Source organism: Barbus barbus (genome assembly GCF_936440315.1).
Source record: "Barbus barbus genome assembly, chromosome: 27".
Classification (NCBI taxonomy): Eukaryota; Metazoa; Chordata; class Actinopteri; order Cypriniformes; family Cyprinidae; genus Barbus; species Barbus barbus.
Window position 1 is genome coordinate 23,961,688 of NC_136755.1, and position 24,065 is coordinate 23,985,752.

Here is a 24,065-nt window from a genome sequence, read left to right on the forward strand (position 1 = left end):
GTTATGCACTGTTTTTTTTTCTTTCACTCGCAGATTTTAGAATTGAGCATTTTGCTCAATAAAATTGATATTTTCTTGCTAAAGGTGCAGATAGTTCATGCTGTGACATAAACCTTTTGGTTATTAAACTTTGAAATGCCCAGCCCTTACTTCCTGTTTCAAAAGGAAGTGTCAACACAAATTGCCATTTATCTTTAACAACCTATATATGAACATGACAACAATAACATGATTTGAAATTGTGACCTTGCTAGAATCACCAATTCTGATCAATATCATCAAAACATGAATGCCATACCAAGGTTTGTGTATTTGGTTGGTAAGCGGTCTGTCCTGCTTTCACTCCCTGCCAGCTTAGTAAATGAACTGTCATAATTTCAAAGCAGTTTCCATTGCTTTCCATCATCATGAAAAATTACACTCTTTAACCAGCACATACCAGACAGGATTTATTCAGAGGCTGATGGGATTGAATAGCTTTTTAATATAGACAGAGTATCGCATGAGACCTGTCTGATGCCCCTTGATGTGGGAAGAATAATCTGTGGACAATTACTCAGCATTTCAGCTAGATTTACTTCTCAGTTATTATACTACAAAGACTTCCTAATTAATATTTCAGCAATTTTCTAAGTCAGATTGTATAACGCTGTGATTATCGACAACAACAGGTTGAGTTTGACTGAACAAGATGAATAATGAATATACAATATTATGAATAATCTCAATGTGATTTTAAAAGCACACTGAATATATCTAAATCTATGCCTATAGTACCGTTTTTCTTGACAGTTATCTATTAAGCTGTCAGACAGGCATTCATAGCCTGCTAATATTCCCTGTGCTCTGGTGTGTCCCACTTCAGGGCTGTAATTCAGTCGTCTTAATTAATGCTGGAGAATGCCAAAGGCAATTTAGAGAGAAAAAAGATCATCTTGGAATACCATACGGCCCATTTTAATCACATGATGATCAACAGGACATATGATTGGCTGAAGCAACATGCCATTCTGATATACTCTGTCTATGGGGATATTAATGGGTTACCAATCACAATGCACTATATCTACATATAGATGTATATAAAATATGCTTTAAATGAATTGTCATTTTATTATCTTTTTCGTTTAATCCCACATTGTACACTTTGATGCAGATCTTATACTTTGTGTCACTTCTCAAAAATATTAATTATTACACACCATAAATGTACACAATATAAGAACACATACAAACAGGTTCATTTTTGCTTTCTTGTCCAAAGGTCATAAAATACTAAATATCGAATACTAAATATTGAACAACAACATTCAATAATATAAAAATAACAAAACCAGAGACTTTTAGATAAAAATGTTTGAAAGATTTCAAAGCTTGAACTTCAAGAGGCTTCAAGGACTGAATATAAAAACAACGTTTTCATAGTTTTGAGGGCTTCTGGATCATGTAATAATCTTTATGCATTTATGTGCATTCTTAATTACAGAAAGAAAGACCTGTTCTCCCATTTCTTTCTGAATTGTCTCTGCAGAGAGTTAATTTATTATTATTTTATTTAATAAACTTTAACATTATACATGCACTTTTGTTCAAATGCATAAAAATAAATAAACAGAAACGTACCAGTGAGGAGTAATAATATACACATTAGAATAAGGGAATCATGTATAGAAATATAGAAAGAAATACTAGAATAAATCCTACTTTGCATGACTAATGTAGGCCTACAGACTTACTTCAATTAAAAAAAAAACATAAAGTTAGGTTTTTATTATTAACTATGCATTTATGGATGTGAAATTTTGCAAAAATACATGCAAGTTAATCTTAAGCCTGTGCACAGAGTGGGAGGACCAGTAAACCCAGTCTTTGAGCGGAAGCCGGCATCAGTGAGAGCGCCGCTGAAACGTGCCCCCTGCAGGACCGGAAGAGCGTCGCGTCTCCTCGCGCTAACTTCGCCGCCGCCGCCATATTAACTCAGAGCTGAGAGGTAATACAAACCGTCCTTTATGTTAATACTTGGTGTCTTTCACTACAAACTTTTAACATGTATATGATCCTTAAATCATTTTAAGGAAGATGAGGGGTTTTTATATAAGGTATTATGCCCTCTTGTGTCTTTAGAAATGTGTTAATTGTGTAGATGATGGAGCGTTAGCATTGCTGTGGCTAACGTGCTGAAATGAAATTAGAGAAACTCGATGATTTGATGGGTTTTTAATTGTTTAACACTTCAGTGTTGTCGTGAATGTGCTTAAGTGTAGATTTATTTGAAAATAAACTAGCTGAGTGGTTACGAGTGTGTACAATTTAGACAGGCTGTTAGTTTAGCTCCTATCTGATGCTCTTCATCCTGATCTGAATGAAGGTTTGAGCTCCATGTCTGATTTGGGTCGTTATTCATATATTTAACCTCTTATTCCGTCATAAATCTGTAGAAACCTTCATAAAGGCTTTAAAATATTAAACACCCTGTTTGGATCATGTGTGGTTTTTGAAAAGGCTGCAAATTATGCTTTAAGCTCATTGGTGGATATTTAATTGAGATAAAGTCAATTTAATTTAATTGGAAAAGTTTTTTTTTAATCAAAATTAATTAGCTTTATATGAGTTTAATTGTGTGAGAACCTTTATATTTGCATATATTTTTCTAGTATCATTCTGAACTGGTTTGATGGGTTAATCAATGGAGGCTATGATCCCAAAGCATAGTTAAAAAAGGAGAGTGCTCTACTATCTAGCCAGCGTGTTTAGGCATTGTAGACTAATTTAAAACATATAGACTATAGGCATTAGGAAATTGGCAGAATAAGTGTTCTTCTATCTTCTGAAATTCACTGACTGTACCAACAATGGTGGAATACTTGGAAATATCAAAATTGTGATTTAAGGCTATGAAAAAGTCATTGATGTTTCAATAGCGAATGTATTTTTCTGATTCTTTTCAGCTCTAGAATGTTTAATAGGGCAGAAATTGGTCTTTGTGCATGCAGTCTTGTGTAAAATGTTCTAGGCATGTAAATTCATTAGTCAAAAGGTGCGAGCACCCTGTAGGAGACATGTCTGTGATGCTCAAATTTTGACCTAGGTAAGGCTCACTAGGTTTTGACAAATCCTGCTTTATGTCTCTGTTTATCTACTGATGTTTGTTTGGATATAGATTGATCTCCAGGAAGTACCTACATCGTGGCAAGGGGTTGGAAAATACTATTATATGCTTATTTAATTAAAGGAAATTTGTATTAAATATGACTAAACTAAATTTTAGATTGGACATCAGATTTATTTTCTAATAAATGCAGCTTGACTGTCTGTATACTTGTACAGAACACGTTTACAGTAGGGATGTGCGCTACGACTAATTTGGCTAAGTTTTGTAACCGACTAGTCTAAAAGCTAGAAACCCCCAAAAACTGGCAAAAGTAGAAAGCTGCATGTGTCTATATAACAGCCTACACTTGAAATACTTAATCTTTGAGTCACACTGTCAAATCCCTCAATGAATTCTGCTAAAAATAGGTCACGATTATGCTTATATGCCATATGCTTGCCTCACATTATCATCATTTAATTTTAGGCGGCCGTTAAACAAAAAAGGAAGAGCTTACACTCAACATAAACCAGTGCATATCTTATTCAGATCGGCTGGAGCAATGCAGAAATGGAAAATCAATGAATAGACTGACAGAATTCTTCATATAATGTTAGCCAACACAAGTCAAAAACAATAGGAAAGTTTATCAAGGAATAGCATTAAAACGGCTTTTAAAAATGTAGGCCTACTTCATATTGGCTATATTGTCTAAAAACAAAACAATCCTTGTTTTACTTACTCAGACCATGCGCATTTGTTCAGGGAATTTAAACGTGGTCTGGCGAAAGACTGGACTAGAGGCGATTCTGCACTTGAAAATAAAAGCGCTCGGCAGGAACTGAAGTCACAGGCACGCAGAGAGTTAACTACAAGCAAGTAGACAGTTTCGAAAAGAGCCTGGAAATCCCGCACCACCACCGGATTGGGTCTTTATTTAGAGGAATAGACTGAATGGGATCGCGGACCGCAACGGCAGGTTGCAGTGTATGACATGATTGACATTTGCTGGCTTTGGCTAGCCTCCAAGCTAACGCATATGTGCCTGTATTGAATATGATTACGTATCGCTCCAGGAAAGTTATTGTAAACCAATCTGACATTACAGTTTACACACAACTGTTTGGACTCTCATTCTGACGGCACATGCTAATTAGTGGTCGACTGATATATCGCCAAGGCTGATATTTGGCATTTTTCAAATATCGGCATTGGCCGATAAGTTTTTCTGTTTGGCCGATGTGTTCAAGGTGCGGCGGACTTTTTTGACGTTATGCAAACGTTGATCACACTACAAACAATACAAAACTATAATGCTATAAGAAACAAAAAAGATTTTCATTTTTGACCTGGGTCTTCAGTCTATTAGCTCACCTCACTTCTTATCTGACAAGTCTTGTTTTTTTCGTTCGTTCATCATCATCATGTGACATCCCCATAAATTTAACCGATGCAGTCTGAGCCGGAAAGAGAATTGATTAGTTCATCTTTCGAGTCATTCGTTCTTTTGTCACGTGACTTGACCGCTTTGGATAGAGAAATTAGTTAATTTACAAGCTTCCTTACAAACGGGTGCATAGTTATTATTATTATCATTATTAGAATTATTATTTACTCTTACAGTTACGTGATGCGTTTCTAGCCTCAAATTGTAGCTTTTTATTTCTTACAGTTTATAAATGTGTGAATTTCTGTCATGATGGTTCTTTTCCATAACACTGAATGCGGTAACAAAGGTAATAAGGAGTTGGTTGTTATTATCAAGTCTCTTTCCAGCTCAGACTGCATAGTTTAAGTTTATGGGGCTGTCACGTGATGAACGAACGACTCGAAAAACCCGAATACTCGAAACCGGTGAACTGCTTGACTAATTCCAGTACAGAACCTATAGGATGTTGCACATGCGCCACTGAACGAATCAGAATGAGCTTTATTGGCCAGGTATGTTTACACATATGAGGAATTTGTTATAGTGACAGAAGCTCCACAGTGCAACAGAAAGACAGCAACAGGTCAGGACACAGATAATAAAAGAATAATATACACATCCAAATAGGCAATGTACAAAACAGCAAAAACACAATATATAATATAGACAACTATGTGTACAGGTCTGATATGTGCAAATTGAAATGAAAAAATAAGTATGTGTGGTCCACGTTTGGTGTCAAGTGTTTATGAGATGATTGCCTGAGGGAAGAAACTGTTCCTGTGTCTGGTCGTTCTGGTTCTCAGAGCTCTATAGCGTCGACCAGACGGTAACAGTTCAAAGAGGAAGTGTGCTGGATGTGAGGGGTCCAGAGTGATTTTACCAGACCCTTTGCTCACTCTGGATAAGCACAGTTCTTGGAGAGTGGGGAGGGTTGTACCAATAAATAAACTGCTTTTGCTCAGGAATCATTGCCCGAGGCGACTCGTCTTTCCGAGTCACATTAAAGATTTGTTCAAAATGAACAAATTGTTCAAGAACGACCCATCATTAGTTAACTGTTCTGTCTAATACGGATATAAGTCTATCTAATGACCAGATAGAACTGTTAAACAAAGTAATTAAAATGTATACAATAAAGTTTTTTAACGATTGCTTGAATATTATTAGTAATAGAAAGGAAAACATTATAATACTTTCTCGTTTGCTGTCAACTTTCAGCAAATATGCATTTATATCATTTAAACAAATCTATGAATGACTAATGAACATTTAGTTTCACAAACCTTGCAAACTTAGTCGAATTTAGTTGAGATCTTGTGAAGTGTGCATTTGTTTCCTGCATGATCGCGTGTTCTCTGCGTGACGGTTGGTCCGTGTGAATTGAATGCAGACAGGAGGAGAGTTCAGCTTCACTGGAGACGCGTGATCGACAAACTTTAAACTCTTAAAACTAAATTCAAATTATGCTGCGTTTTTCTAATTTGCCCACTGTCATATTCATGTAATTTTCACTGTGTGCTGTATGTAAAATGAGTGTTACCTTGGCTTTATTTGAAAATATGATTCCCAATGCACAAAAACTTCCCAGCATACTAAGTGCCCTGTTTACTTTCTTTTTAATTATATTTATATTAAATATTTATTTATGTGTCAGAAATACTTTGTCTTCTAAAGTATAAATGTTTATTTTATACATTTATTTTTTAATCCATTTTCAAATAATTTCAAATTTCTTAAATATGAATTAAAATAAATAAAAAATATTGGCTTTACATCGGCCTCCCTGCTTTCTAAGATGTTGGCATCGCCTGTCAAAAATCGGTCGACCACTACCTCAGGCTATTTTGACAAATTTGTACATGTCAAATTCATTATGGACATACAGTTTTCGTTTTATTTGTGCAGGTCTTTAAATGTCTTTAAATTTGCAGATGCCCTTGTGTTACATCCTAGTGAGAGCCAGTGTAGATTTTTATTGCTATCTGTGTACTAGTGATTGAGATCGACACAGTTCTGACAGACAGATGGAAAATGGCGGCATGTTTCCTAATGAATGTTTATGATTGTGTTTTGGACTGCATCATCACTTGGTGTGTTCAACACAAATATTGCTATGAGTTTGCCAGTGGCCTGGTTTGGCTTCACACAACAGGTTTTGTTCATACAAACAAACAAACATCTTTGCAAATCAAATTCTGACGTTAGTGGCGATTCTTAAAGTTATTTGTTTTGCTTTGCCTTGCAGGCGTTTGGAGCGTCGCCCTCGTGTAAAATCATTGCAAGATTCCCCAAGGCTGCCCACAAGTACAATTTTAGGTGAGTCAGGGTTAAATGTCCATTGTGTTCTTTGAAACCTCGTTTGACACATTGAAGAGTTAAAATGCGTCTACATATTTGTTCCACGTCCATCTGTAGATTAGATCATGTCATTTTCGGCCGGAGATACGAGTAATGGCTGCTATTGAATACAGGCTTTGTGAATCATGTGATACCAGGTTCGGTGCTCATCTGAGGTGGCCGTAGGGGGAGGCAGGAATCTTTGGAATGGTGATCAAACCAAAATCCCATCTGGCAAAACAAAATTATCCATTGTTTCTGATGGTAGACTCCCATACATGCCATACACTGTGTTTGTGTTCCAGCGTCCCTGCTTGATTTCTTGAGCATTCATAAGTAGGGTTGTAACGGTATGAGATTTTCACGGTATGATAATAGTCTCAGATATCACGGTTCACGGTATATATTAAACAATAATTCTTATCAGTAACAATGATTCTAAAAAGAATAAAACAAGTTATTTGAGTGAACAAATCCTTTATTGCAACAAACTTGAAATCATTTTAATGAAAGTAAGCCTCCCTTCTGAGGAAAAAAACAAAAAAAAGACAAAATAAAGCCATAAGCCTTATGTATATCTATATCACATTTTAACATTTTAATTAATGTTTTAAAATGTTATCAAATGAAAATTTTACAACTTTTATTTTTGGCAAAGTGCTGCACAACAGAGGTATTCTATGTTAAAACATGGTATTCCTTAAAAATAATGTTTAAATAAATCACGGAAATTATACGACCTTAAGCTTGTTATAAATGCGACATACCTTTATCTGCACGGAGGGATGATGTCCGCGAATATGAGCGAACATGTTGGATGTATTGCCTGCTTTTGCAGCCACTTTGCGTCCACATTTTTTGCAAATTGGATTCGTCCTCAAGCACAACCCCACGTTCGTGTTTTTTTTTTTTTTTTTTTTAATATCCAAAGTATTCCCATACTGCAAATTTAACTTTTCAAAATTAAACACAACTTTTTTTCGGCGGGGGATGGAGATTAGATACAATCTCTGTCTCTGTCATTTCAGCAGAGTGAAGCAGCCGAAAAAAATTGCAGATGCGTGGGTGAGATTATTATATATATATTTTTTTTAAAACCGCAGATATGCAAATGCTTACGGTATGATTGATAACCGTGTACGTTCAAACCGCGATAGACCATCATATAGATATATATATCGTTACAACCCTATTCATAAGTAGAAATGTGCCAAATACGTTTAAAAATCAAGAGTGAGTTGCCTGAATGACTAGTTGATTTTAATTGGTTTTGGGGAAACCATGGATAATTAGACTGGTTTCATTTGATGATTTCATGATTCTATTTGACCCTGATCTGATGCATTACTTAAGCAGGATTTACATAAGACATGCTACAAATCAGCTGGATGGAACGTGGGGTTTTATTTTTAAGTTGGGCTGTTTTTAACTTCATATTCCATCTTAAAAACAAAACTTGTCGGCACCTGTAAAAACAACAAGAGACATGATGCAATGGCCAGAGATGTCCTTCTGAATGTGTAGTTGCGAAGCTTTTAAGGGGATGAATTTTAAAAACACAACTTTGAATGGTTTTTAAGCAGATTTCAGTCTAAATTGTCTCCAAGATGGCTTCACAATGGAGTTGGGGTGGAAAAAGGATGATTTGGTTTCCTTTTCAAGCAGTTAAGGCAAATTACAGGAGAACAGACATAGATGAAATCTAATCACGCTAGGGTCCTGCAGGCGAGTCTCCGTTACAGCACCAATCCCAGTACTGTATCAAAATGGTGGTTCATTAAATTAGGAGGTTCCTGTTTTCAATGTGATAAGACTCATTCAGATCTGCCGTAAAATAGATTGATTTCTGTTTTAATTAGGGGTGACTCGATACCACTTTTTCAGAACCGATCCCGATCCGATACCAAAAAGTATCTGCCAATATCGATCCGATACCAGGGCAGTTTTTTTTTTATCAGTTTTCAATTTTTATACCTCAATGTGTGTTGACCTGATCATGACTTTTTTGTGTTACACACAATCTACTAAATATAGACAACTTTATTGTAAAGAAAAACAACAAATGAATGCATATATAATTATAATTTATGACAAAAATACTGTTATAAACTAGGTTAGTGGATAATTCAGTAGCAAAAGTTACTCTAGATCTAAAATGATAATGTAAAATCATATACATTGCTCTTTGTATTGTTGTAAAATATATTTATGAAAAGCAAGTAATATATTTATATATGAATATATATACTGTTAAATTAAAATACATTTCTTTTAAATGTATAGCACAGTAATGAGGCAGAAACATATGCCGGATAAGACAAACAAGAAAGGCTATTAATAATCTTTCATTGTGCAAAAGTCTTATGATACGAAAGGCTTCAAATACAGAGCAGCACAAAGCGCTTGTGCACATCCCGTGCGCAGAATGATGCACTCTGCAAGTCTACATAGAAAGGTTCAAAGCACAAAGTGAAGAGATGTTAAGGCATAGTGTATTAAATCTGTGCGATAGTTTGAGCCTTTTCTTTTAACAGTTTTAAATTTCAGTTACTGTGCTCGTTAAGAACATAGTGCTCTCTAGTCCAGTGTTGTGATCTAACAGACACCCGGTAGAAAGTAACACAGTTTTGGAAACCGCACAAGATAAAGTCCTGCAAGATAAAGTCCTTTTATGCAAAACCATTTATCTTTATTTACAGATAAAGTATAATATTAGGAACATTTATTAATCTTGCAGAGAGTTTTATCGTCTTGACTGTCATAACCGAACGTGACACACAGTTTGAATGCTGAATGGAGGATGACAGACAGCCGCAGCAGAGAGAAGAGTTTGTGAACTTGACTTAAAGGGGTCCTATTATGCTCTTTTACAAAGTCTTGATTTTGTTTTGAGGGTACTAGAACATACTCTAATGCTTGGTGGTTCGAAAATCGCATTATTTTTTACTTAATTTAGATTATTACAATACCTTTCTCCCCAGCCTGACACAAACGACTCGATTAGTCCCGGGTTTGATGAAGGCCCGCCTTCCGAAAAACGAAATGTGTTGTGATTGGTTAGCTGTCCCAGTGCGTTGTGATTGATAAACAGCTTAGAAGGCGTTTCAGTATTGCCCCGCCCCTTGCCAGAACAGCAAGTTCATCAATATTGCCATATCAATTCAGACCCCGAGAATATTGAACAAGAGGATCGGGCAGTACCTTTGCATGCACGGATATTGCAAGACATATTAAAGTGGTAATTGTTTGGCTAAATCACGTTTTAGATGGGATGTCAACAACAGCTTAAAAAGAACTGCATTGACTATGTACAGATAAGTGCAACGGTAATATGTATTATGTTTATTGTTCTTTAATTCAACATTATAACATGAATTGCACTGAAACTGTTATACAGTTTAATTTATTTATACCATAGTCCCACAGACTTACACTATTTGTTGCCGCATATGCAAATTAATTATCTGCCAGCAGGAGGCGCTTTTGGAGCAGGAGAGATCGAGGTTTTCTCGGTAACCCTGTACACAAAACAGAATGAGAATTAGTCCAAACAGCTGATAAAAAATCACAAAAATCCAGTCTATCGACTAACATCTTTAGTTATCGTTGTTGTTGACTTCAAACCATTGGTTTTGGCCAAAATAAGAGTCCTCTATACATGATATTGCTTAACACAAAGTATAGTGCTATAAATGTACATAACAAAAGAAAAATAAATACGATTTCTGATAACTGGATTTCTAGTAACTGGAAATGCATCATAACAGTCTGTGAGATGGGTTTCTTGCTAATTATTTATTGCTCTTAATATTTAGTGTATTGCTCTTAATAACTTGTACTTCAAATCACATGGCTGATTTAGGAGAACTGTGCTTTTACTAAAAAGTGGTTTTCAACCTGGTGGATGATTAAACAGCAATGGAAAATGGACCTGAGACATGAGTTGCAACCACCCACAGCCCTCTAGCTTTTATTCATTACCTAACTTACTAGAAGCCCTGGTGTGTTCTTGATGGTTTTTGCTATACAATGACAAACTCTGTATCAGATAGGTCAGCAGGTGAAAGAGAAGCAGGGTTGGGTGGTAAATTACTCTTGATTGGATTATTCCAACAGGATCGACCTTGGAAACATCCAGTAACCACCTGGAGCTCATTTCTGGTTATGTTCAGCATTCTCTGTTGTTTTATGTGGAGTATACAGCTCTAATTGATCTAATTAAAATGTATAGAAAGCCTCAAAGAAAACAAGCCTTAAAGAAAAAAATAAGCCATCTTGTGTTTTCAACCCTGAAAGAATGTGCTGACACCTTTTTGACTGCGGTGGTTGAGTCTTCCTCGCTCTGCTTGCATCTAGATTAAAAAAACTTTCCTCTATCTGGGTAGAGATTTAGTATTTTAATCCAGTTTATCAGACAGTCAGGGGTCAAACATCCCGGTTGTAGATTCATCTTCCCTTTGATTCTGTACCAAGTCAATGTGCAAAAGAGGCCACAGATTTCAGGCCCCAAGCCTTTTATTTCAGTCGATCTTATGGATGCAGATTGGCCTGATAGTGCTGTCCCTGTATTGATTGTTTTTTTTGGTGTTCACAGCCCTGACAGGCACAGCCACTCGTCCAGATCATGTCCGGCCCTGTCACGAGTCGTTCTCGCGTTTATCCAGACGTCAACACACAGAGACCGCGGGAATACTGGGACTATGAATCTCATGTCGTAGAGTGGGGGTGAGTGTTTTTTCTTTCCATGGAAGAATAAATGTGGTATTACCAGGTCTGGATTTATGCAGTTGGGTTACATTACATGACATCTGGATGGTTGAATATCACAAAAATTCCACAGTCATAGAAAACCTGAAAATATCTTCCTGACCTGTTTTATTGATTTTTTTGGCTTTTTTTTTAATACAACAGGTTCAGAAATTGCTCTGAATGATTCAGTAGTGAATCAAAAAGGGGTGTTACTGTGCCAGTACAGTTATGTATTGATTCATATTATTGCAATACCTTACAATATAATACCGACTCTTGTATCATAGTTTTTATTTATTAATTTACACATTATCATGTTCAGTAATAAAGAAATAGGTCATCTAAATGAATAACTCTTGAGACCATTGTTTCTTGGAGCTGCTTCTATAGTTTTTTGAAACTATAACCCATAATTACCTGTTTTCGATTGCATGTTTTTGCCATTTTCAATCTTTATTCAGTGCGACTGAATTGAGCACATCACAAGGGTCTTGAGGGCCTTATTGTTCAGTGAAACAACAGTAATACCAAACTAATGGCATTTGGCTCACTAGTATGAAAGCTTTGTGTGTGTGTAATGATCAAATATGTGACCCTGGACCACAAAGAGTCATAAGGGTAAATTTTTGGAAATTGGGATTTATACATCAAGCTGAATAAATAAGCTTTCCATTGATGTATGGTTTGTTAGGATAGGACAATCTTTGGCCGAGATGCTACTATTTGAAAATATGGAATCTGAGGGTGCAAAAAAAATCTTAATATTGAGAAAATCGCTTTTAAAGCTGTCTAAATGAAGTTCTTAACAATGCATATTACTAATTAAGTTTTAATATATTTATGGTTGGAAATGTGCAAAATATCTTCATGGAACATGGTCTTTACTTATCATATCATATAATGATTTTTGGCATAAATGAAAAATTGTTCAAAAATTTTCACTCGTACAATGTATTTTTGGCTATTGCTACAAAATATACCGTGTGACTTAAGACTGGTTTTGTGCTCCAGGGTCACATATTAGTTATCATTTGGTTCAGAATCCCAGGATTGTTTGCAGGCATCACGGAGTGTGGCGTGAAATATTTCTCTACAGGGCTGATGCCTTTATTTGTCTGGACTGGCGTTTCATTTGCACATGTAATAACAGCTGTCGGTCTTGTCAACAGGAATCAAGATGACTACCAGCTGGTGCGGAAACTCGGCCGAGGAAAGTACAGCGAAGTGTTTGAAGCCATCAACATCACAAACAATGAGAAAGTAGTCGTCAAAATACTCAAGGTGACGAGCGTTGTTGTTGTTCCAGACAGCTTTAACAGCATTCTGACCAGTCCTCGGTCAAGTCAGGTTAAGTTCAGTGGGACAGTGAAGACCCTAAGACTTCACGTCCTCTCCAGCTTCTCATTTTCCAAGTAGTTGACGAGAACGTCTGCTGAGATAAGCCTGTTGACGTTATGGTAGGCAGCGGATGGTATCGAAACCAGAAGCTGCTGGCCGGCGTTCAGATGAACCAGCGCCTGGCGAATTCTTTCCTCGTCCCCTCCTCCTCTTAACCAGAGAAAGCTCTAGATTCTAGCGATAACACCCAACAAACTGAGAGCTTCTTTTCAAACTAAGTGATAAATAGTTTTGAAGATTAGCACGTTGTCCTGTAATGTAGCCAGTCGTGTGCAATGAACTTCCCCTGCCTGGAGACACGAAGGATGAAGCCGCACAGATTGAGTCTAGACGCAGTCAGATTGGATGTCATTGCGTCAAATTCATCTGTACTGCAAGACTATGTGAAATCAAAATTGAGCTTATTTACATTCTTGATATCTCTGAATGAAGCGATGATGATATAGTTGTCCTTGTGGGCGGCACAAGCTCGAGTCTGGCTTGATGTTTCTCGAAGCCGTACCTTTTTAAACTCCTTATCGAAGTGAAATAACTGTTTTTGGCTGATGTAACCAGTGGTTGGTTGTGAAAAATAACAAACTAATAATCCCATATCCCACTTTTTATGACTGCTCCAAAATTAAGTAAAAAAAAAAAAAAAAAAAAAAAAATTTAATATTTTGTTAATATTGTCTTACTTTAATATTCATCCTTAAATTTAATAGATTTTCTACATTTATAATCTATATGTTTTAAAATTAAGTTAAATTCAATATAATATAGAAAATCGTTCTTTATTAATAAAAAATACTAATTGTAAAATTTATAAAATATTTATTGTACATTATCAGGGCTCGCAAAATGTCAAAATCCCTGGTAGCCCTTCGGGCAGCTACTCTTCAGATTTTGGTAGCCTGAAAATTAATTTAACTAGCCCAAATAAAGTAAAGACCATAAATGTCAATCAAAAACATTTTCAATACACAAATATCTACGAATATCAAGGAAAGAGTTTTATTTTACTGTTTACAAGGTATTTGTAGAATTCTTAAAAATCTATTTAAGGCAATTTGAAAAATTATTTCTTATACTATTTAACATTTAAAACTGTCTAAGTCTTTAAAAACTCTTCAATTTAGTTGTATCAAATTTAAGGACCAGTGGCAGCAATGTTCCCTCTAATCTTTTTTCTTGATGAGCAAAACTTTTCTCTATCGGTCAGACATTTCGGTCACCTGAGCAAAAGCATTCTTTATACCAGACTTGTACAGCATGCACACACAAAGTGTGTAACTTAACTTTAATGTGCTATTTATATTTGATTTGACCCTTGATGTAACTAAATGATGTACATTTTAGGTTACCTGAGAAATTTTTTTTACTGTACAGTACACTGCAGTTCAAAAGTTTGGATCAATAAAGTTTATTAAAGAAGTTTCTTATGCTCATCAAGGCTGTATCTATGTGATGATAAAATATTGAATATTATTTCACAAAATAATATTGTGAAATATTATTGTAATTTAAAATAAACTTTCTATTTTAATATAATTTAAAATGTAATTAATTCCTGTGAAGCAAAGCAGTATTTTCAGAGTCACATGATCCTTTAGAAGTCATTCTAATATGCTGATTTTTAATCAATGTTGGAAACAGTTGGACTGCTTTTTAATTTTTTTTATATACTGTATTTTTGGGACCTGTGATATTTAAAAAAAAAAAAAAAAAAGTTAAAAAGAAGAGCGTTTAGTCAAAATAGAGATTGTTACAATATAAACTATTCAAAAGTTTGGGGTCAGATTTTTTTTTTCTTTTTTTTTTCTTTTTTAAAGAAAGTTAAATAAACTTTATTCAGCAAGGATAAAATGGATAGTAAAGACTTCTATTGTTAGAAAATATTTCTATTTTGAATAAATGCTGTTCTTTTAAACTCTTTATTAATCAAAGAATCAAAGAAAAAAGAAACAGGTTCCAAAAAAGAATATTAAGCAGCACAACAGTTTCAACACTAATAATAAATCAGCATATTAGAATGATTTCTGAAGGATCATGGGACACTGAAGACTGGAGTAATGACGCTGAAAATTCACCTTTGCTCACAGGAATAAATGATATTTTAAAGTATAGGTATTAAAATAGGAAACCAATATTAGAAATTGCAATAATATTTCACTATATCACTGTTTTTTCTGTATTCTTTAAATGAATACATCCTTGATGAGCAAGAGACTCAAAGTCAAAGACTCAAAAACAAGGTCATTATTTATCAGGTTTATAATATAGCCCCAACATAATATATTATCAAACTATTTAAACTGATAGAACAGAATAGAATACAAACTGAAGCAAAACTTAAGCTGAGATCTGTAAAAAAACGTGAACACATGAATTCTTCTATAGCTGTCTAAACATCATTATGAAGTACAGTTTGTACAATACACGTGTGTGTGGCTGTACATGTTTCAGAGTTTTATTACCGTTCTTTGCCCATCCTCCGTTATTTCCAGCACTTAATCAAGCCACTCTTTAATACATGAGGACGTTTTATTTCACGTCATTGCGTTTGTGTTGGCTCTCATGTTGAGCGCACCGCAACCATTGAAGTATTCAGTTTCTACAGCGACTCATTTGGTGCACGTCGTTCTCTTTCTATGAAACCTGTAAACCGCATTCACCGGCTCTAACTCTGTCGTGACATCAGCTCTATAGCGGTTTGCCCGAGCATTGCTATTCTTTCCCTTTTACTGAAGCAATCAAATGGCTTCCCAACTCATTTTTGTGTGCGCGAGGCACATTATTTCTTCTGCGTGGCCGTGGTGGAAGAAGAGCGTGGTCGCACGCGTGCTCAGCTTAGAGGGAACATTGTGTGGGAGCCCTGTATTTAAGGTAGCCTGTCGGGCAGTGATACATTTGGTAGCCCGACTGGAATACACAATAGCCCCGGGATGTCAGGCTAGCGATTTTGCGAGCCCTGATTATTTCCCACTGAATGTTCTGTTCAATTCTGAAATGTCACATTATGAAGTTAAGCAGTTGTAAATGCGGTTTTATTTAGTCTTTAATGGTTTTGTTGCATTTTTGTCTTTTATCTCCATATGTAGCCAGTAAAGAAGAAGAAAATCAAGCGGGAAATTAAAATTTTGGAGAATTTGAGAGGCGGCCCCAACATCATCTCACTTCTAGACATTGTCAAGGATCCAGTGGTCAGTTGGCTTTCTTCAAGATGATGTTGTATATAAAAAATGTAGTTGAGAATGCAGCATGTGAAATCAAACTTGTGCAGCTGCATGCATGTACTTACATAGTGTTTCAAATGTGTCTCTAACTGAAGTCTCTTGTGTTTCTCTCTGAAGTCTCGAACCCCAGCCCTGGTTTTTGAACATGTGAACAACACAGACTTCAAGGTAAATTACTTCTCATATCTGCTTAAGCAATTCTGCCACCTCAAATAAATGTAATGCAAAACAACCAGTTCAGTCAAACTCAAGCTCAAGCATCCTCTTGCTCTCTCATGCAGCAATTGTATCAAACGCTATCAGACTACGACATTCGGTTCTACATGTATGAGATCCTAAAGGTAAGTTCTTTCTGATGTCATCTTAAAGTATCACAAGTCTGTAAGTAAATTAGAATTTTGCTTATACCATTTTCTGTGTATTTTTCAAATGTGTTTCAAACTCTCCCCTCATCAGCCAACAACAGGGAATCTCAACCTTATGCATGTTTTTGTTTGGTACTAGTAGTTTGCTCAGATGTTACACACTTCACCTATAAGTGCTACTCAACGGCTTCTTATAGCTGCTGTTTTTGCACATTGTTCATGTACACTTGCTGTTAGTCAGTTGTGTGGGCGTAAATAAAAAAAGGATTTTGTTTGTGAGAAAAAACACATTGTTCTGAGTATTAGTAAATGTGCTAAAAATTCTGATAGATCATTTTCTTTTTGGGTAATTTTTCAAGATAATATTAAAAGATTATATTAATATTCCATTCCATTTAGAAATTTAATGAATATCTTTCATGTATATTCTATATATTTTTAAATTGTTGAACTGCAGAATATACAATTTTCTTGGTATGCTAGAAAATATTCTAAATTTTTAATATTGAAATATTTCATCAGCTGCTTTTTTTTTATTTATTTAAATAAATGATTTATTGGTCAGAAGATTTGGAAACTTGTTTAGTTCTAAGAGTATCTCTCTGTCCTTCTCAGGCTTTGGATTATTGCCACAGTATGGGAATTATGCACAGAGATGTGAAGCCACACAATGTAATGATCGACCATGAACACAGAAAGGTACTGCCCATTTATTACTCAAGTCAGCAATTGTTACGCCATCTCATTGTGCAAGTCTGATTGGCTGAATAATGATGAGCTCGCTTACATGCACCAATCACAAATTAGAGTTTGCTGTAGTGAAAGAGAAGCATTGTTCACTGCTGTGACGTCAAGCACGTTTGACCAAGATCGAATTTAAAAGTCTACAAATTACATGTTCTCTGCGTCAACACTGACGCTGATGTGAGATGTTGAGCGAATCACACGCATCATGATCATGAATCATTCATTTATTTCCCAATTGACTGAAATTACATTTGATTCTTATCTGTTTGTGTGTGTTTTGTCGTTTAGCTGCGTCTGATAGACTGGGGCTTAGCGGAGTTTTATCACCCTAGTCAGGAGTACAACGTCAGGGTGGCGTCTCGATATTTCAAAGGACCTGAACTGCTGGTGGACTATCAGGTGAGACACGAGAAATGAGATGTAGGGATGTAAACAAGACTTTGGTTAGTTTGTTGCTTGAGCATCAAAAGCATCTGTTCAAGCATCTCATAAATAAACATGCACATCTTCTATAGCTCATGTTGCTTTTGTCCCACAGATGTATGACTACAGTTTAGACATGTGGAGCTTAGGTTGCATGTTAGCGAGTATGATCTTCCGGAAAGAGCCTTTTTTCCATGGACATGACAACTATGATCAGGTGAGACCTGCTGCTTTTAGGCTTTTTCAAATATTCATTGTTGCCATGCTGTTTTAAAGTGACAAGTTTTGTGGCTTAATCACAATTTGCTATCTTATAAAATGTAAAATCAAATTATTGGTCTCAAATAGTTGCACGTAAGAGAATGTGCTATTTTTGAAAATTGCTAATGTTTTAAGTGCAAAAATTTCCCACAATCCCTTGTATTAACAAAAAGGAAGGTTGATGATGGCTTGCTAGTGTCTGTCTTCATAAATTAATAAAAAGTGCAGTACTTTGCCTGCTCAGAAGTATATGAATTGTAGTAGGTATAATGCTACAGGTAGACTGTCCCTCTTTTAATGTATGTTTAATATATGTAGAAAATAGGGCTGTCGCTATTCATCGATTTAAAAAAAAACAAAATCATTGCGTCGACTAACCGGCAAAATATCGGAAGTGGTGCATTTCACGGACTAGAATCCATAAAACGCATTATTAGACTGTTTTCAAGGCTGCATGATATATTAAACCGTTTTAAAAATCATAATTAAGCGTAAATGTGAATTCACAAACGCTACGATTTAATAAAATAATTCTATGCGATGCAGTTCTAATACAGTATATGAACTGTTATCATTTCCATGTGTGGAGCGTCTCAAACTCCATCTCTGCATGTTGTTGTGAGTTTGGGTTTATTATAACGTTCATCTGGGAACGCAGCGTGCGCCATTTCATCAGATTTGTTAGGTAAATCATTAATAAATCTACACAAACACAGGAGAATACATCGCGGTTTCAAAATAAAAGCGTTTTGATGTCCACATATTCATTTATTTACAGTAGCTATAGCATTTCTGTCCTAAAGAAATGGCAAAATATTAAAGATTAAGTGGACATTTGAATTAAATGGTGCTTGGTCAATATTAAACAAGGAATAGATCGCGCAGTAAAAACAATCGTCAGGCTGTTGGCGCCTCCTGCAGGCCTTTGTTGTAATGCGTAATGCACATTATTATTGTTTTTAATACATGTATTTTAAGTTTTGTTCAATAAAACCATATTCTTGCTTTATTTGAACTAATTATTATTGCCTCATTGTTATTATATATGTATATTAAGTCATTTTAAAGGCTATTGTTCACTTACATCTATTTTTATTACCAAAAAAAAATAAAAAAATTATAGGGCCCTATGAAATCAGTTTTATTTCCAAATTCAGTTTTTTTTTCAATTTTCATTTTTCTATACTCTGTTTTAATGGTTAAATTAAATTGTATTAATCAAAAAGCCTGTCTAATTAATTTGTTTTACAGTTTAATCTTTACCAAAATTCCTTTTTCCATTTATTTTCTGGATTTCATTTGAATGGTTCCATTAGATTTTAATAATCAAATGCATGTCCAATTAATTGATTTTATTTAAAGAAAAAAAAAAGGGGTGTTTTTTTCCGAAATACTGCACATAAATACTCCTTTAAAAAGAGTTTTTTGATTATAATTGTATTATTAGTAGACTAGAACATGTGGATGTGTTGTCATTCTTACACTATAATACTGAACTTTGATTTTAGTGATTTGGACTTTGAGATGAACACTTGCTGCTTGCACTCTGTTGCACTTTACTTTTGTTTTAAAAAAGGATTTTATAGAAATTTGGATTTCATTTGGTTTAATAAAATATAGTTTAATAAAATATTAAATATAGTTAAGTAAAATTGTTGATTTTTTTTTTGTGATTTTAATTTTTTAGATTAATCGATTAATCAATAAATTAGTCGATAGATTAATCTAAATAAATAGTCGTTAGTGGCAGCCCTAGTAGAAAACTCTTTATGAAGTGAACTCACCTAAAGAGTGAAGTATAATTTTGCCAGAAAATGTTAGAATTTGTATCATATGTTAATGTGGTATAATTTGTGTTTGTTTGTTTTTATTGTATTTGTTATACTTGCCATGAAAATAACCTAAGATGCTGACATGACATTAAATAAAAATATACTATTACTAATGCTACAGGCATGATGTGTTTTTGTAGGCTAAAACCTGGAAATAATTTTAGCAAAAGCACTTCCGTTGTCCCAAAAGCCAAAGGGTTTTTTGAATGGATTTTTGGATAAAAAAAAAAGATCTTTGGTTAACACAAGCTGAAGATATTTTCATGTTTTTTTCCTACAACATAAAATACATCAGTAATATTGCCCTGTGATTTTTATAAAAATACATCAGTAATACCCTTAATGATTTTAGTAACTAAAAATACATAAAATGCATCAATAATGCCTCCTTGTGATTTTAACACCAGGAAAACCAGGATTTTAACACAAGGAAACCAGGATGATGCTGATTTCTGGTTTGGCCCACAAAAATAATCATGACTGCAGTACTCTGTTTAGCTGGTTTGATCTGTCGAGTGGTGGCTGCTGCCCTCTGCTGTTTTTAACCAGTTCTGTATCTTTTTCCAGCTTGTACGTATTGCCAAAGTTTTGGGCACAGAGGACCTCTACGACTACATCGACAAATACAACATTGAGCTTGACCCACGGTTCAACGACATTTTGGGAAGGTACGTTGAGAGACGGGATTGTTTTTATGCATTTAGTACTATTTAACTGCATTAAGTACTAATCATTCCTGCTCGTTCTCCAGACATTCCCGGAAAAGGTGGGAACGGTTTGTCCATAGTGAGAACCAGCACCTGGTCAGTACTGAAGCTCTGGACTTCCTGGACAAATTGTTGCGCTATGACCACCAAGCTCGTCTGACCGCACGCGAGGCCATGGAGCACCCTTATTTCTGTGAGTGTCTGCTCTCTGTCTTAGAACATTACTGCGGTTAAAGGGTTACTCCACCCCAAAATGAAATGATTTTGTCATTAATCACTTACCCCCCCATGTCGTTCCAAACCCTTAAAAGCTTTGTTCGTCTTCGGAACACAGTTTAAGATATTTTGGATGAAAACCGGGAGTTGTGACTGTCCCATTGACTGCCAAGTAAATACCAATGTCAAGGCCCAGAAAAGTATGAAAAGCATCGTCAAAATAGTCCATCTGCCATCAGTGGTTCAATCTGAACTTTGAGGCGACGCAGTGTTTCCCACACAGACTTTACCTGGGCGGGCCGCCCAAGTATATTTGGTGACACATTTTTGTTTTTATTACTATTATTAGCCTATCGCTTACACTGCCATCAGCTCCCGCGTCTCACACACACTTTAGCAACTTTCAGACCCTTTTGGTGGCTTTTTTCCCATAAGAGGTACATACTGACAAACCTAGCGACTTTTTTGAAAAAACCTTAGCTATCGTTCAGTTGGGAGATATCGCCTGTACTGCCCCGTGAGCGCAAGGTCTGACTCTCCCGGCGCAGTGTCGCCTCTCTCGGCATCTGAAACAGCGCTTTCAGTTGGCCGTAACGCAGCAAAATCGTCAATAAATAATTTACAAAACAGCGTTTCCAAGCACCGGTCGCTTACTGACTGTTTGGACTTTTAAATATGAACATAATTCACAGGCAGTGTGCTGAATGAGACAAAACAGTAATATAGCCAAAACCACCGCATATAGTTGCTTTTTTAGTGTAAGTTAGATGCATATTGATTTTATCAGATGATGTCGCGATTATAAATAGGGATTTAAGGAATATAGTGAGAGTGATTCCTGCTTAACATGTAGTATTAATGGGTCGTGTTTACTATTTATACTTGTTCTACTTGTATTACAACAGAAAATATAATGTGAACAGCTTTATTGGGCATTCAGTTATATTACAGTATGTGACATTTCATACAGTAGAACAGATCTGAAGTGCCAAAACTCATCGGAACGCAAACTTGACGCAATGACGTCATAAATATGCAAATTAGTCACCTCCCGCCACAAGTCACACAAAATCCTGTGGGAAACACTGGGCGACGAGAATACTTTTTGTACGCAAAGGAAATAAAAATAACGGCTTTATTCAAAAATTTGTCGTCTCTGCGTCAGCGGAGCGCCATTTTGGAGAATATCTGCTGGACACAAATAGCGTACGCTTTTCTGTGTCAGCCACACCACAAGGATATGCTGTTTTCGTTCAAATCAAAGCATAGAAAACACATCCGTGTGGTATGTCTCTGCAAACCAGGTTGAGTCTGTCTACTCAGGACATTTGAACTTTGTGTCAGTATGTCATAAATAGGACGAGGCAGTTTACTGTGAGGGATTTGTCGTGTCGTATTGCACCGCATCCAGTGTAGACAGCATCACTGATTATAATAGATTCTATAGTATTTTTTAGAGTCTCGCCACGCCGCTCACATCAGGTAGACGGGGTGTATTTAACTTTCTTATTTAAGGCTACTTTCCTATTTATCTGTATTATTTCTTTGAAATTTATTTTAGTGTTTTGCAGGCTGCCTGTTCACTTGATGGAAGTGCTAAAATAAACACATTTTTTAATAATGATTGAGCCTCATTTATTTTTTGCCATTTCAAAATTATATATGTATATGTATATATATATCTCACAACACCGTGCCACCGGCAGTAGTTGGTCCATTACCACCACGGTGGTATAAATCTGCCACCGTCACAGCCCTAATTACTTCTACTATGAGAAGTACATTCTATTGTAAAATAGTAATATATTTGTCATAATTTCTTTAAGGTAAAACAAAATTTAATTTTGTTGGGTTATCATTAAGACCTTTCAGTGTCTGTGTGTATAAATATGAAGAGGTTATTTGCAAAAACAGATAACTTTTTAAATTTTCAAAAATCATGCTTTTTATTATGTTATCATATTTTTATTGTGTTACTTAGCTGTTTTATTTAGTTATTTTTTAACCTAGTAAAAATAACCCAACTGCAATTTGATTGAGATTAATTGGAATGCACAATGAAAAAAAATATGATTTCTAAGAATTGTTAAAAACGGAGTTATCTGTTTTTGCAAATGAACTCTTCATATATATATATATATATATATATATATATATATATATATATATATATATATATATATATATATATACTATTTTATCAAAATTGTGAAATGCTCTTAAAATTAAAAAATTTACAACTTCCATGACGATCCCTGTTCATCGTTGTAAATTCTATTTTTATGAATTCATCTGCATTTCCTGCATTGCGGAAATCATAGGGTGTGAATCATCTTTTAGTAAGAACTAAAGCAGGGGTAGGCAACGTCGGTTCTGGATTGCCCATGTCCTGCAGAGTTTAGCTCCTACCCTGAAAAAACCTCACTGGTAGCCCTAGTAATTCTGAAGACCTTGACTAGCTTGTTCAGGTGTGTTTGATTAGGGTTGGAGCTAAACTCTACAGGACAGCGGCACAACAGGAACGACGTTGCCTACCCCTGAACTAAAGTGTTTGTCACGTGGCAGCAGAATCTTTTTTTTTTTTTTTTAGTGTATACTGTACTGATTATGCTTCAGTGTGCAACATTATCCATTAACAGTAACATTCATCACTGTGTTCATGTCTCGTGTCAGATCCCATTGTGAAGGACCAGGCGAGAATGGGCTCCACTTCAGGACTGTCCACTGGCTCCACTCCAGTCAGCACGTCCAGTATGATCACAGGTCAGTCATGTGCACTTTCTGAGTGCACTTACATTAGGAGATTTCACAAATCCTGACACACCATTGTGTCTGTTTGCCTGTAGGAGGCGTCACATCCATGTCCTCGTCCCAGCCGATGGCCAACATCGCAGGTTCTCCTGTCATCTCCTCTCCCAGTGCTCTTGCCACACAGGTTCCTGCAGCCACTGGTGCCCAGCCCTGAACAGACTCACTCATGCTCTCTCTGCCCTGGGCCACATTTTTATGTTGAGTGTAAGCAAATGAAAGAGAGACTAAATTAGGTTTCTTTTTCTTTTTTTTTTTTCTTTTTTCCTTTTTTTTTCTTTTTTTCCATACAATAATTATATATTGAAGCTCGGACACAGCAGACAGTTGTTATGTTGCGTCAGTGTCCGGTAGTCTTTCCTGATGATGGTGTCTATATAGAAGCCACTACAATGTAGAAATTCAGAAAAATGGATAATAAAATTAATTTTATATGTCCCTACGTTGGCTTCCGTTTGTTACTTGAACAGTTGCTGTTACTCTG

General features: G+C 35.6%; 1 protein-coding gene across 2 annotated transcripts; it reads left to right on the forward strand.

The window, feature by feature from the left end:
- Nucleotides 1–1,936: 1,936 nt before the first annotated feature.
- LOC306847390 (casein kinase II subunit alpha-like) lies at nucleotides 1,937–24,022 on the forward strand. Of its 2 annotated transcripts, XM_079381316.1 has the most exons (14): nucleotides 1,937–1,990; nucleotides 6,769–6,839; nucleotides 11,455–11,585; nucleotides 12,779–12,890; nucleotides 16,088–16,189; nucleotides 16,340–16,390; nucleotides 16,504–16,563; nucleotides 17,203–17,286; nucleotides 17,623–17,733; nucleotides 17,873–17,974; nucleotides 20,418–20,518; nucleotides 20,602–20,750; nucleotides 23,447–23,536; nucleotides 23,620–24,022. In XM_079381316.1, exons 3-14 carry the CDS (start codon nucleotides 11,485–11,487, stop codon nucleotides 23,736–23,738), a joined length of 1,182 nt encoding a protein of 393 aa, XP_079237442.1. In that variant the 5' UTR covers nucleotides 1,937–1,990; nucleotides 6,769–6,839; nucleotides 11,455–11,484; the 3' UTR covers nucleotides 23,739–24,022. The 2 variants fall into 2 exon arrangements, with proteins under 2 accessions (XP_079237442.1, XP_079237443.1); XM_079381317.1 differs by lacking the exon at nucleotides 6,769–6,839.
- Nucleotides 24,023–24,065: the final 43 nt, after the last annotated feature.